At 32.5% G+C, this 15,560-nt stretch overlaps 2 protein-coding genes across 5 annotated transcripts; one reads left to right on the top strand and one right to left on the bottom strand.

Annotated features, from left to right (window-relative positions):
- Positions 1–279: 279 nt before the first annotated feature.
- LOC115988389 (40S ribosomal protein SA-like) lies at positions 280–2,585 on the bottom strand. Of its 4 annotated transcripts, none has more exons than XM_031111933.1 (4): positions 2,352–2,585; positions 1,505–1,549; positions 1,001–1,069; positions 280–431 (listed from the first exon to the last, which is right to left on the bottom strand). In XM_031111933.1, the coding sequence occupies exons 1-4, from the start codon at positions 2,484–2,486 to the stop codon at positions 345–347; spliced, it is 336 nt and encodes a 111-aa protein (XP_030967793.1). In that variant the 5' UTR covers positions 2,487–2,585; the 3' UTR covers positions 280–344. The 4 variants fall into 4 exon arrangements, with proteins under 4 accessions (XP_030967793.1, XP_030967795.1, XP_030967792.1 ...); XM_031111932.1 differs by lacking the exon at positions 280–431 and adding an exon at positions 754–855; XM_031111935.1 differs by lacking the exon at positions 1,505–1,549 and having other exon boundaries at positions 284–431; positions 2,352–2,584.
- Positions 2,586–5,489: 2,904 nt separating this feature from the next.
- Positions 5,490–7,112, top strand: LOC115988388 (spermidine hydroxycinnamoyl transferase-like). The gene has a single exon (XM_031111931.1). The coding sequence runs from the start codon at positions 5,592–5,594 to the stop codon at positions 6,966–6,968; it is 1,377 nt and encodes a 458-aa protein (XP_030967791.1). The 5' UTR covers positions 5,490–5,591; the 3' UTR covers positions 6,969–7,112.
- The last annotated feature ends 8,448 nt before the right edge of the window (positions 7,113–15,560 follow it).

Raw genomic sequence — 15,560 nt, 5'->3', positions numbered from 1 at the left:
TAAGCTGTCACTTAAAACGTTTTTGCAAGGGGTTAAGTGGCGTCACTATTCTATAAATTGCGAGGGACTTTGTCATCACTATAAAGTTATTTATGACCAAATTTTTATGTCAATGATAATATTTTATATAATATTTTAAATATTTTATTATTTATTTATTTTACATCATTTTTGTTTAACCATCCTGTTACAATAGAACAATGATTACTAAAAATCGATCCATTGAAACATAAAAATTCTTATAAGTTCAAACTTTAAAATATAGAATATACAAAGAAATCCTGAAATTAAACCATGACATAAAAATATTGTTTTAAACAACTAGAATTATGAAAAGATCTATATTAGTTTTCCTCTAGGTCACCCTCCAAGTTGCTTTCGACCTCCATGTTATTGTTTGAGTTGTTCTCTTCATCTTTGCTAGTACCATCCTTTGTAAAAAAAAAAAAGCATTAAACATGAGTTAAAATGAAACAATTAAAGTGAATTTGTATTTGTATCAATGCTTCAATAAATAAGTACACATATTACTATAACAAATATAATCATATAATATATCATAAACAACAGTAATAACTTTTTTTTTTAATTTAACAATAATAATAACTTAATTTGATTACTTAAACCACTATCAAAATTAAATATAAATTATAATAATATAACAATTGTGAAAAAGGTAAACCACAAATAATTGTTAGAGAGAGTGCAAGAGAGAGAGAGAGAATTTATGACATATATTTCATTTATACTCACCCCTCATTCTCCATCCATCCATTTATCCACCATCTTTTTCCAAAAGGGTGTAGTAATGAAGGAAGGACCATTCTTGTAATGATCTTCTTTCTTTGTGTACTCCTTAAAAATAGGATTTTTAATGTGAAACATTTAATCAGAATAGTGGTGTTTCACATATTTCACAAATGCCTTCTTAGAGCATACATTAATTGGACCCTTATATGTTTTGGAACTTTTAGTGGAATTTAATTTCAATATGGTTTACCTTAATACCAGATATTGCAGCCCATAACACACCACCCCAATTCCTTATAACAATAAATGAGTGGTTAACCTGCCAAATAAGAGTATAATATTTATAAAAATGTTATCAATGCACTTACAAACTTGAGTACTGTAATCTTTTTTTTATTAAGATAAACCAATCTAACATGTTTCCTTCTTTAGAAATGAAGATGCATAGATTAAAAATAAAGGCAATAAGTAACACCATTAATAAATGGAAAATTCCTTAAAAAATATGTGCAAGGCATTCCTGTCAAACCAAACATGTGTGCATTGTAAAGGAACGCCTAACATATCACCAAGGGAAAGAAAATGTAAAAGAAAATTTCAAGCCACGCTTAAAGACTGCCACAAAATAGGTAGCCTTCTATCATCCTTGCAACAACTACGCAGTACTAAATAAAACCATCAATCCCTTATAGCTTTAGATGTGTATCAATATATATATTGCTAAGTAAAAATGATTTTATTTAAAGAAGACTACCTCATGCAGATATTGGCCACATATCATGTTTTCTTGAGCTTTAATCTGCTTCCATGTTAGATGAGAAGCACGATTAGAATTTTCAAGATATAAAATCATTTGTACATGCACAAGTTTTATGAAAATGACATTACTCTTTAATCTAAGATGCATTGAATCATTTACCTATTAGGTTAGCTGCCTCACTTATTTGCAATAACCGCTATTTTATCTATGGTTTTTCTTTAATAATAATTCACTAATTATGCAATACCTCCCTCCCCCAAAAACTTCTCTTAAGTGCAATTTATCCTAAGAATGGATCATTCAAACTAGTGCTTGTATTGGACAAATGAACTTCCACTTATTTTTTAGTTTCTTTTCATCTAATATTCAGAAATTTGACCAAATTCTCACAAAAAGTTCAATCCCAGTCACTATACACATCTTTATTAAATTAATATAGACCAACCCAAACCACAATTAGATGATTTTTTTTTTTTTTTTTTTGCAAAAATAATAGTGTTAAACCCCCCCCCCCCCACCCCCCCCCAAAAAAAAAAAAAAAAAAAAAAAAAAAAGAAAGTTAGCATATAGATATAGCTGTGTCATATTCACGTTCAGAACTATCCTAAAGCCATTAACTAATTAGCGTCTACAAATCTCTTAATTTATTTACTTTTGACTCTCTGGGTAATTTTTACAAGCACTTGGCATGCATACTCTACCTCTATGGAAACAATAAAAAAGACATTAGCAAAAGACTAGGGCAAGTCCAAGTTGATTACTAAGATGAAACATTAGCAATTTAGCTCTCTAAAAGGAAAAATAAAGTCCACCAAAAAGAGCCTTCTGCCATCTTCCTTACCATCACTTCCCACCTACTCCCAGGACGAATAGTACCACGCATCTGCAGAACCATCCTTGCCAAAAGCCAGAAGAGACATCCTATGCTATGCTTCCCCTTGTTGTTGGCAGGGATCCCAATATCAACATACCGCATGGGTGAATCAGTATCGCAAAAGGCAATAGTTGGAATATTTCCAAGGGCAGCTTCCTTAATGGGCTGCAATCAGCTTTTGGTAGTGAGTAAACATTGGTACAAATAAGCAACAGTACAAGCAAAAACGATGCATCAATAACATCAGCTGAGTGACCGACCCTGGCATGACACACGTGCTACACTTTTTTTTTTTTTTCGTTCTCTTTCTTTTCATACTAACCACTTTATTTGAGGCATTATTTGATTGGGATTATAGAAATTTTTTTAATTTTCAACTATTTGTATTTAATTGAGGATGAAAAAGACAAAGAATTGAAAACTAAACAGTGGAAACACACCCATTTTTCTCATTTTTCTTCCCTCCTTTTCACCTCAACCAAAGAGGCAAATGGTGTCAATCTTAGGAAAACGATCTTCTTTTTATTTATTTATTTATTTATTATTACTTAAGGACATACATGAACTAAAGCATCTCCAGTAAAATCTCCAAATTTTAATACTATTTTGAGAATGATAAGTGACTTTTACATTTTAACTACTCACTTTTTCAAATACACTTCCAACAGATTTTCTATCTCATTCTCTATCTCATTTAAATATTATTTTTTTATTCATTATTTATTCTTTTTTTAACAACTACACATCTTTCAACATTTTTTTATTCAATACCTAATTATTATAATAGGAAAAAAGCATTTGAAGAGTGAACAGTAGCTCATCAGACTTGATGAGCTACTGTTCATGAGCAAAAAAAAAAAAAAAATCTAAGAATAGAGGGTCCATTGGAGAGCTTTTTTTGGGTTTCCATAGGTCATTGGAGATGCTCTAAAATAGTAGCAAAGCAAGTGCCACTCAACAATAGTAAGGGCTAGAAAATAAATAATAAAAAAATAAATAAAAAATGCTGGATTGCAATTTCTCACCCTTAAGTATGGATAAGACTTAGATATATTACTTAGATACTGTTTCTAAAGTTCCTTTCTTAAGATTCTACCACGTGAATTTTTTTCTCATAAGATGAAAGTGTATTTTTTTTTTAGTTAAGTAGTTACATGACTAAATCTTAAGAAGAGAACCTAAAGAGTAGCACCTAAGATACTGTATCTAAGTTTTGTCCTTTAAGTATTAAAGGTTGTAATGTCCTTCCTGGAACTCTACTATATTTTAAACTAATGAGGACTACACAATTGCTTTATATTTAAAGTGTATTTTGTATGTTTCATAATAATTCTTCACCACTGGCAAATAAGGGTGCGCATCCAACCCACCAACCTAATGAAACTAATTCAATTCAACCCGATGCTTTGAATTGGTTTTTTTGGGTATTGGTGGCTTGGAATATTATTTTGAGCTTTGGGTTTCAATTAATCTTACCCAACCCGACTCACCGTGTATATATATATATATATATATATATATATAATTACTCTTATTTTAATTTTTTTTAGTTTGATTTATTTTGGTATTTTGAGAATTAGACATGATGAATTTGAAGATTTGGAATAGAATTTAGGCATATTATGTGAAATGCAATAATTTATAGAAAAAGTTCAAATATTTGTTAAAAACTCAATTATTTTCTAAGCATGAAACATGCAAGTACAATCCATTGACCCAACCTAATCCATGTGAGTTAAATTGGGTTGATTTTTGCACATGTAATGGGTTGGGTTGGGTTAAAAAGCCCTCAAACTCAACCTTATCTAATCCATCCGGCAAGTAATTTGTAAGGACAATGTTTTGCTCTAAATCGATTTGGAAGAATCTCCTCTAACACATTATATGTCAACTCATAAAACCATCTATGTGTATTATTTAAAGGAAAAAGTTTAGCTCCAAATTGATTTAGAACTATCTTCCTCCAATCCATTATATAGCTATTTAAGAGATCATCATGTGTAATTTTAAGTCACACGACTTTTTTATAAATGGCCAGTCTCATGTGAGTTTTCCCTACTCGAAAGGTAAATGAGGAGGGGACAAGGCACCTATGATCCGACCTTGCCCGACCCACTCCATTGTTATCCCTAAATTAAAAGGTAAGGATTGGCTATTGGCTAAGGCTAAGGCTAAGCCGCTGGCTAGTTACTTCACCAAAAGCCACATGCTTAACCTATCTTGATCATGGAGTGGTAGGTTGAGTCACAGTCATAAATTGATAAACATAGGATGAGTTTAGGATAAGCTCATTTCTTTCAACTTATTTAGTTTTTTGTTTCTTTTTTGTACCATTCATGGGTCTCATTGCACTTTTTGAAAATATTAATATGTCTTATTGTACTATTTAACTAACTTTTTAAAATTTTTTTCTATACTTTCAGTAAAGAGTTTTCAATTTCAATTAAATAAATTATTTTCAAACGGTTCTATAGTAATAATGTGCTTGACTTTAATTCTTTCAAAAAAATGAAGTATAAAAAAAAAAAAATCGTTTCATATTTCAAAAATTGTAATTAAATATAAATAAAAAAGTGAAAGAAGTCATTTTCAAGCCAATAAAAAATAATTGCTAAATGACAAGTATTTGTCCCACTCGCCCCCTAAGTCCAAATCACCTTGGATCCATTTAAGTTTCATGACAGAAAATTTATTCAGTTTCCCGATTACAGTTGTAGTCACCCCCTTGTATGGTCACCCACCTGCAAATGCATGTGCATACTTATTATCACTGACAAGTTTTTTTTTTTTTTTTTGGGTTGAGAATCCACGGAAAAGATCTTATTCATAATGAAGCAAATGAATTTTATAAATGTGCCTATACTTTATTATCACTGACAAGTTTTTTTTCTTTTTTTTGGACGGAAAAGATCTTATTCATAATGAAGCAAATGAATTTTATGCATGTGCCTATACTTTATTATCACTGACAAGTTTTTTTTTTTTGTTTGGGTTGAGAATCCACGGAAAAGATCTTATTCATAATGAAGCAAATGAATTTTTTTTTTTTTTTTTTTTTTTCAGAAGTAAATTATTCTTTCTAATCTATTAACCTTCCTATGTATAACACTATAAGCACCACTTCAACCCAAAAAAAAAAAACACACTAAGCACCACAGAAGTCAGAGCGTAGAGAGATTTTTCTGAAGAAGTACCAGGGAAAAAAAAATGACAAGCATCAGGTCTATTTCCGTAGTGGTTCCAAGCGAGCCTACTCCAAGTGGCCTTTTACGGCTCCCTGAGACTGATCAAGTGGCGCATTGGACTCATACACCACTCATATACATTTACAGAGCCAAGTCCAACAATACCACCATCCCATTTTCATTTGAGGCAATGAAAAATTCCCTAAGCCGTGCTTTGATTCACTTCTACCCGTTGGCTGGCCGGCTACACTGGATTGAAGGTGGCCGTCTAGAACTTGATTGCAATGCCATGGGAGTGCAACTATTGGAAGCTTGTTCTGAAGCAGAATTGGATGAACTTGGTGATTTTGCACCAACTGATGCAGTGCGAGATCTTGTCCCAAAGGTTGATTATACTACTCCAATAGAGGAGTGGCCATTGTTTCTTGTACAAGTGACAAGATTTGGCTGTGGTGGCCTTTGTGTTGGAGTGGCAATATCCCATACCATGGTTGATGGACGATCTGCAACTCACTTCATCAACTCATGGGCAAAGTTGTCTCGGGGATATGATCTGGAGGACGTTGATATGCCATTTCTTGATCGAACTGTTTTGCGATCAAGTGAACCAGTTAGGATTCCACGCTTTGATCACATAGAATATACCACAAAGCCACCAGTCTTGATTGGGAGGACGGATGCGAATGAAGAGAGAAAGAAGGAAACTAGTGCGACCTTGTTAAAACTTACAAGGGAGCAAGTGGAGGTTCTAAAGAAGAGAGCCAATCAAGACGTCATCGGGGTAACAATAAGGCCCTATTCTAGATATGAGGCCATTGCCGGCCACATGTGGAGATGTGCATGTAAGGTACGTGCAGTTGATAGTCATAATAGTCAATCAACAAGAGCTCGCCTTACAGTTGACATTCGTAATCGGTTAAAGCCATCTCTCCCTGAAAGATATTTTGGGAATGCAATTTCAGCTACTGTGACACCAATATGTCTCTATGAAGACCTCTTGTCTAGGCCATTGAGTTATTCTGCTGGGAAACTAAGAGAAGCCATTGAGAGAATGGATGATGAGTATATAAGATCTGCTCTTGATTTTATATCAAGTCAGAAGGATGTGAGTGGGCTAAGGTCTAACTTTCACATTCAAGGATACGGACCTTTCCTAGGGAACCCTAACATTTTTCTTGGCAGCTGGATAGGTCTACCAATCTACGATGCAGATTTTGGATGGGGAAAGCCTATATACGTGGGTCCTGGGTTGCTAAATATGGATGGTAAATCATTCATTATGACAAGTCCCACTGCTGATGGATCTCTCATTATAGCACTTAGTTTGCAAAGACAATACATGGATTCTTTCAAGAAAATCTTTTATGAGGATATTAGTGTCAGCCTAGCCAAGTTATGATCATGATATACCTAATAATAGCTGTGAAATGCAATGGAAAATTCAAAATCTTCACAGGCTTTGAGGTTGATGGCTAAGATGTATTGATGTTTATCATGTGTGTTTCTATTTTCAGTAGTTAATTAATGTGGTTATTTTGCTCTTTTTTCTGAGTTCTACCCTCTATGTTATAATTTATTAAAGTGCTCTTCCCACCCAATAATTGAGTGCCATCAGCATCGATGTTTTGAACACTGTTTTACATGGATTGAGTTTTGCATAAAGCATACAATATAAATTTAAATTACGTACCCACTCATCAGTAATGATGAGATTCAAGTCTTCAATCCCCTCCGCCCTCTTTAATTTCATGGGTAGGAACAATCCAATATTAGTGAGAGAGTGGAGAGCCTGGTCATCTTTTCAAGACCATTCAAGAACTAGAGTGCCAGGGCAATTTATCATGGACTCTAGAAGATAATACATTCGAAAGAAATCATGTACACTTTCTTCTATCCTTATCTGAACCAAGTAGTTATGGTGCTCAAAGGTGTACCCCATCAACTTTATGATCATTAAACGCTGGATAGGCTTACAAGTATATCAAAGACCAAGCAACCAAGCTGAGCTTAGTAACGTGAATTTGTAACAAAGTTAAACTTTATGGTAGTTAAAAATGTTAGGTTCATGTGTCTTGGTATTGTCAAACCATGCCAAATTATGTGTCTTTTATTGAGTTTTGATATGTTTTAAAGTTGTAATTGAAGACCAGGTTGAAGATACAAAGTTTGTTCAAGAAAAGCTCAAGAAAAAACACATTTTCAGCACTTTTTCACCATGTACCTCGATAGCAGCTTGATAGAGGCTAGAAATTTACTATTTCCTCGATAGAAGCTTGATAGCATCTCAATCTATTGAGCTTTGCAGATCAACAAAAATCAATAACATGAAAAAGCCTATAACTTATTCATTTGAAGCCTAAATTGAGATTTGTTTGAACCGGTATTTAAAAGATACCATAATTCATATATTAGAGGTTTTTTTAGAGAGAGAAACACTCCGTTTATACAAATAGGGTTTTGTAACTAAGTTTTCTCTATTTCACCAAACTAAAGAGTTTCAAAGTAGATTTGAAGATTCCATCAGTGAAGAAGCTGAAGTCATAGCAACCACCATAGACTTGCTAATGTGGGGAAAACCTTCAAGATGTTCTTGAAGTCAGTTAAAGAGTTTAGAGGTTCTAAACCGATAGAAGGTTTTTGTTGTAAGTTTATTTACTGGGATTGTAGAGTTTAGGGACAAATGTTTTGTACTAGATTTAAAACTTCTCTTTATTATAGTGGATTGCTTTTTGAGAAGGTTCCCCCCCCCCCCCAGGTTTTTTACTATAAACTAGTTTGTTTTATTGGTTTTTCTAAGTCATCATATCTTGTCTTATTTACTATTCCATTGTGCATGATATTGATGTTTGTTTGTTTGAATACGAATTATTCATAATAGATCTAATTAATAACTTGGGTTTAAAACTTGTTAATTCTATTAACTGGGGTCTAAATTTCCTAACAAGTGGTATTAGAGTAGGTACACTATGATTGGATTAATTTCCTTAGTGTGATTCTTGACCCCCGTTGTCATGGATCATGGACAATCTCTTTTGATTCATCATTTGTTTGATTGTACTAACTATGATTACTAGAAAGTTCGTATGAATGCTTTTTTGCAAGTTCTCAATTAAAAAGTATGGTTGGCTTTTGAAGTTGGATGGAAGAAACTAAGTGACCCCTTTGGTACTTGGGATGATGGCAAGATCAAAGTTGCAAATTTCAACAGTAGGGCTTTGAATGCTTTGTTTAGTGGTTTGACCAATGAGGAGTTTAAGAAAATATCATCCACTAAAATTGCTAAGGAAGCATGGACCATTCTTAAGACCATCTACGAAGGTACTAAGCTAGTGAAGACTGTTAAGCTTTAAAGACTCAATAGCAGTTTTGAAGAAAAAAGGATGGAGGAGGATGAGACCTTTGATGAGTTCTATGCTAAACTCAAGGATATTGTGAACTTTGCCTTTAATTTTGGAGAATCTATAGTAGAACCCAAAATTGTTAAGAAAATATTTAGATCCTTACCTGAAAGATTCCATGCAAAGATCACTGTTATTGAAGAGGCAAAGGACATTGATAAAATTCCTTTGACTAAGCTTGTAGGAAACCTTCAAACCTATTAGATGAGATTAGGTAAAATAGGAAAAGGTGGAAAGAGTAGGAGCATGGCTCTTAAGGATATAGAGGAGGAGAGTGATGACTTTGAAGATGAAGATGAGGATGCGGATCAGGACTTAACTTCCATAGCTAAGAAGATTAGAAAGCTTTTCCAATATAGGAAAAAGGATAAGAACAAAGCTCCTAAGAAATCTTATTCTTTTAGAAGGGTAAGAGCGAAAAACCCTCATCCAGTGCCATGAGTGTAAAGGTTTTGGTCATATGAGGATAGAGTGCCTAAACTACCTTATGAAGGAAAAGACCAAGAAATCAAAAGGTAAAGTGTTGGTTGCCACCTTGAGTGATATTAAGAGTGATCTTTCTGATGAGTATGAGGATGAATGTGGTAATTATATGGCTTTTGCTATCACAACCGATAAGGTGATTATGGAGAATGTTAGTGATTGTGAGGATTCTTCTGATGATGAAGTACCCGAGAAGTTGACCCTTCAAGAAGCCTATAATAAACTATGCACTGAATATATAAAATCTGAAAAGACTTCCCATCTCTGTAGAAAAGAGCTTAACGAGGTAAAAACCGAAAAAGCTGATCTATTAGTCAAACGAGACTAGGTTAGTTGAGACTCTTGTTGTAGAGAACACCTCATTAGATGATAAGGTCAAGAATCTTGAGGTTGAGCTTAGTCAAGGTAGAACTCAAATAGAAAGGATGTCTAGTGCAAAGCTTGATGAGGTTTTGAGTACTCAAAACTGAGTTCTGATAAGACTGGTGTAGGATATGTTGATTCCTTCAGCCCTTCCTCTTCCATAGCTTCTATATTAAAGACTGTTTTTGTGCCTCAATTTGAGAAGGTTGATAAAGGTAACAAATCCATAACTGATATGTCTTATTCTAATACCTTTGTTAGACCTCATTCTAGGAAATCTAGTAGTTCTAAAACTACTCATGTTTGTCACCATTGTGTTGTTCATGGACACACTCGTCCTAACTATTTTAAGTTGTATCCTCATAAGCAAGTGTCAAAAAGGTCACAGGTTTCTTCTTAAGGTTCTACTCCTTTGCTTGGAGAGTTATTAAAAGTTTTGAGCTTTTTAACTCAGTTTAAGGGAAATTCTATTTCCTCTATGTCCTCTGGTAGACATGCTAGGACCCATGCCTTTCCATCTTCACAGCCCAAGACTAAAGCTGTATAGGTGAGAAAGGATTCCAAGACTTAATTGTCTTCTTTTTGTCCTCTACTTTAATTCTTCCCATCTTAAGTAGGACATTTTTTTTTTTTTTATTCCTTCTTGTGTTTCATGCATGCATTTTTTTTTATTAGCATTTTTTGTGTTTTTTTTGGGGTCAAAATTCAAAAATCCAAAACATTGAAAAATCTCAAGAATACATACATACATACATATATATATATATATATATATATATATATATACACAAATATTGTCTTAAGGTTTGCTACATGGATATTAATATCTCTCTCTTGAATTGAAATGTGCTTGACATTGTGGAGAAAATTGGAAAGTGTGTATGTAGCATAACTAGTGCATGACTACTTTGAGATGATTACAAATGTTGGTATCAATTTATTAAAGTCATGTATGCACTATTTATTGAAAAATCTCAAGAATACATACATACATACATATATATATATATATATATATATATATATATACACAAATATTGTCTTAAGGTTTGCTACATGGATATTAATATCTCTCTCTTGAATTGAAATGTGCTTGACATTGTGGAGAAAATTGGAAAGTGTGTATGTAGCATAACTAGTGCATGACTACTTTGAGATGATTACAAATGTTGGTATCAATTTATTAAAGTCATGTATGCACTATTTTTTATTTATACTTTAGCACATGCACACTTGTTACTCTTCATCAAACTCTCTTGTAGGTTAATTTTATGGAATAAATATTCATTGAGAACCTTGAGTTTTTAAGTCAAGCATTGATATGACTCTTGAACAAATTTTATATTTTTCACACATGTTGAAAAGATAGTGTTAAGGGCTACATCTGATTTAGTGTGAAGCTACATGATGTGTTATTCATAGAGAGGATTGCCTATTTCAATGGTATGAAATCCGCCACTCATGGATGTTTAATGCCTATTGGAGAGATAGGTTGGAAAAAGAAAAAAAAAAATTTCTTTGGAGAGATAAGGTGGATAAACATCATATTCACATGCAAAGAAAACCTCTATGAAAAAAAAGAAGAAAAAAAAAAGAATATATATGCATAGAGAGAAAAAGTGAAAAAAAAAAAAGAAAAAAGATTCAAGCTCTAACTCTTTGATTGACTTGAAAACCTTGAAATTTTGGTAATGCTTATTTTCATAACTTTTTTCTACTCTTGAGGTTGATGTGAGTTTACAAGACACTTGATCACATGAAAACACCTTGCATGCTTGAATTTTTATTTCATTGAGAACTATATTGTATAGTCTTAGGTGATCATGTTTGGAAGTGCTTATATGCATCGGTACATGGGTTACATAGTGTCAAGCTTTGCATAAAATGAAAGAGAGAATATTGGTATTCTATGTACAATCTTTTTTTTTTCCTCAAAATGTTTTTCTCCAATAACTGTTTTATTCTTTTCAATGGGAGAAAGTTGTTTTTACAACCCTTGCTCTTCATAGTGGGAGTTTTAATTGTTTGCATTCCATATGTGTGTCATTCATATTTTGCATATGTTGTCCTCTTGATATCCATAGCATTTTGTTTCATTACATTCATGCTTGTACATGGTTTCTTTGTGCCCCTTTGATCATCTTTATGTTTTCCTGGTAAAGCTTTATAGCTTTTTGTGCCCTCTGTCAATCATAACAAAAAGGGGGAGAAAATGTGGTTTTTGAAGATTCTACATGTTAGGAGGAGCAATACATGTCGTCTTTGCAAGGGGGAGCTATGTTTTATTTGCTTAGGGGGAGAGCATGATGTACTTTGGGGTTCTGTGCCCATTTTTTTGGTATACATATTCTTGAGCTTTATTTGTTTATTATCTATCATTATTTTCCACATGGTGCGCATAACATGTTTGTTAAGTGCTTTCAGGAAAGACAAATATGGAGCCAATCAAAACAGTCAATCCTAGTTGATGTGCATGAAATATATACAATGAAGTACTCACATATCTACATATTTAGCCTTACTTTTATGTTATTTTGTGACTGATTATATAATATCTTTGTGTTGTAGGTAACAAGGGCTTTACAAGTAAAGTGGGGCTAGGCCAATTGAATCAACCCAACTTACATCCATCCAGGCATGAATTCAATAAAAGACCAACCCAATTAAATTTAAGTCCAATTGGAGCAAGGAATCAAAGGAAATTTGCTCCAAATCCAAGTCCAATTCGGATTAGGATTCCAGACTGCACATCAGTTAGTATTTTTGGCATAACTTTCGGTTCAGATGTCCAATCAAGATGATTCAAGTTGGGCTGGAACGTTAACTTAAAGGGCTACAACTTTGTAGTTTACCAAAAGTCTAAATTCTGATGCTAAATGGTCCAAAACTGTCGGTTAATTGAAGCCTAAAAATCTGGGATTTTCTCCAAACGGGAATTCAACTTGTAATAGGATTCCTTGACCTATTTTAGGGCTCTTTAGGGCAAAATTCAGGGGGGCGGAGGCCAGTGCTAGGGCTGAGGGGACTGAACATATAGAGGCTGCGGCTAGGATTGGTGCGTAGGAGCAGAACGTGTTCGCACTGTGACTATTTCTTTCTCTATTTTATTTGTTTAGTTTAATGGTTAGTATTTTATTTTTATGTTTTCTTTCAATTACTATGAGTAGCTAAATTTATAATTAAGGTTGAGGATGAAACCTTGTTAAGGATTATCAATAATATTTATGTGATTTGATTTTTCCCACAATAATTATTCTTTAATGATTTAAATTGTTCTTGCTTTATATCAATTGACTAAGATGAGATTCTAGATATGAGTTCAATCATGTTTTTCTCATGATTTAGGATTTGTCTTAATTAATTGAATGCTTGGTTTATTAATTCTTGATTATAAAATTAGATATCTCTTGTGATTTGTCTGTCAATGGATACAATTTATGATTTGATTTTTAGAATTGGATATATCTTGTGATTTGTTTGGCTACGGATACAATTGATGATTTGGTTTTATACTTAAGAAGCGAAGAAGAACATGCTTTAGATTTTTAAACATAAGTTTTAATGATGATATTTTCCATGATAGCAAGATTGATTTCTAGATTATCATGTAGTGAGTTGGGAAAAATTAATGATCATAAATATATGCTGATATGATTTACAAGGCGGATTCCAAAACCTTAATTCCTTTCTCTTAATTGTTTACATCTTTTTATTGCTTTATATCTTTTGCTTAGTTTAACTATTTGCTTAATTTTATTATTTGCTTAGTTTATTTTATTGCAACCAACCAATTTTTATTTAAACTAGATTAGGATTAATTTGGTTAAGGTTTAATTAATTTTCCTACATTCATACAAGTCCCTGTGGGTTCGACCTCGTTCTTGTCCAACTATACTTCGATACGGTTCGTACACTTGCGAGTATTTTAAAATTTCACAACACTAGTTCATGCTATGATTTCTCAGGACTGGTTGTTTTTAGATAGGCTAGTTTGTTTGAATATGGGTTCATTCATTGTATTCGGGTTAATAATGTATTGGGCTTACTTTTGTACTTGAGGTTTTGTCATGGATTTATGAAGGGGGAAATTGTTAGGTTCATGTGTTTTGGTATTGTCAAACCAGGTCAAATTATGTATCTTTTATTGAGTTTTGATGTGTCTTAAAGTTGTAATTGAAGACCCAGTTGAAGATACACAATTTGCTCAAGAAAAACACATTTTCAGCATATACCTCGATAGCAGCTCGATAAAAGCTAGAAACATATTGTCTCCTTGATAGAAGCTCGATAGCAGCTTAATCTATCGAGATTGTTCTCAATAGAAGCTTGATAGATCAACAAAAATCAGTAATGAAAAAGCCCATAACTTATTCGTTTGAAGCTTGAGATCCGTTTGAACCGGTATTTAAAGAACATCATAAGCCATCTATTAGAGGCTTTTAAGAGAGAGAAACACTTTGTTTATATGGCTAGGGTTTTGTAACCAAGTTTTCTCTATTTCACCAAACTAAAGAGTTTTAAAGTAGATTTTAAGATTCCATTGGTGAAGAAGCTGAAGTCATAACAACCACCACAAACTTACTATTGTGAGGAAAACCTTCAAGAGGTTTTTGAAGTCAGTTGGAGGTTCCAATTGTGATTGTGGGTGGAGAGTTCATATATTGAAGAGTTTAGAGGTTCTGAAATGGTAGAAGGTTTCTGATCTAAGTTCATCATACTGGGATTGTAGAGTCTAGGGACAAAGGTTTTGTACTATACCTGAAACTTCTCTTTATTATAGTGGATAGCTTTTTGAAAAGGTTTCCTCCTATGTTTTTTTACTGTGAAACTAGTTTGTTTCATTGGTTTTCTTGGGTTATCATATCTTGTCCTAGTTACTATTCCGTTGTGCATGATATTGATATGATATTGATGTTGATTTGTTTGAATAGGAATTATTCATAATAGATCTAATTAACAACTTAGGTTTAAAACTTGTTAATTCTATCAACCAGGCTCTAAATTTCCTAACAAAAAATATGATTAAATTAGCTTGGTTGGGACTACGTGTTTGGTTAGTGTGAATACTTATTCAAAAAAAAGACCAAGCAACCAAAAATTTAGTTTTGACATAATAAAACAATTAATCATTAAATAAAACTCTAACATTCCCCCACTTGAGTCATATGATTAAGCTGGATTTTTGAAACATCTTGTTTTAAGAATTTCAATAATCATAGTATGAACAATGACAGCTTTAGGATTTTTTTTTTTCCAGATAATAAACTTAAATTAAACAAAATTAAAAAAAAAAACTTGAATATATTGAGTTATCTACACACAAAAACACGTAAATACGTAAAGTTATACAATTTTTTTTTAAGAGTTTTCAAATTTTGAAATCATTATAAGATAGTTCATTATCAGTTGTCATTATCTATTATCAATGTGGGTAGCTATGACCATTTTATTTTATTAATATTGTACAATTAATATTTTTATTTTAATGTAGTTGTCATTATCTATTTTATATTTTTTTTAATAAAAATATTTTAAACTAAATAACAAAACTCAATCCAATAGCAATGTATTAAATTGATCCACACAACCATATTCATCTAGACATAAATAATATACTAAGTGTCTACTTAACCAATTAAATACTTGAACAATCACTAACTTTACTATTTTTTTTTTTTTGTTAAATCACTAACTTTATAACAAAAAGTTATTATAACACGATAATAATAGACAGAAAAATAACAAAC

The sequence above is a fragment of the Quercus lobata genome, chromosome 5 (assembly GCF_001633185.2).
Source record: "Quercus lobata isolate SW786 chromosome 5, ValleyOak3.0 Primary Assembly, whole genome shotgun sequence".
Taxonomy (NCBI): domain Eukaryota; kingdom Viridiplantae; phylum Streptophyta; class Magnoliopsida; order Fagales; family Fagaceae; genus Quercus; species Quercus lobata.
This window is presented reverse-complemented; position numbering and strand designations above follow the sequence as displayed.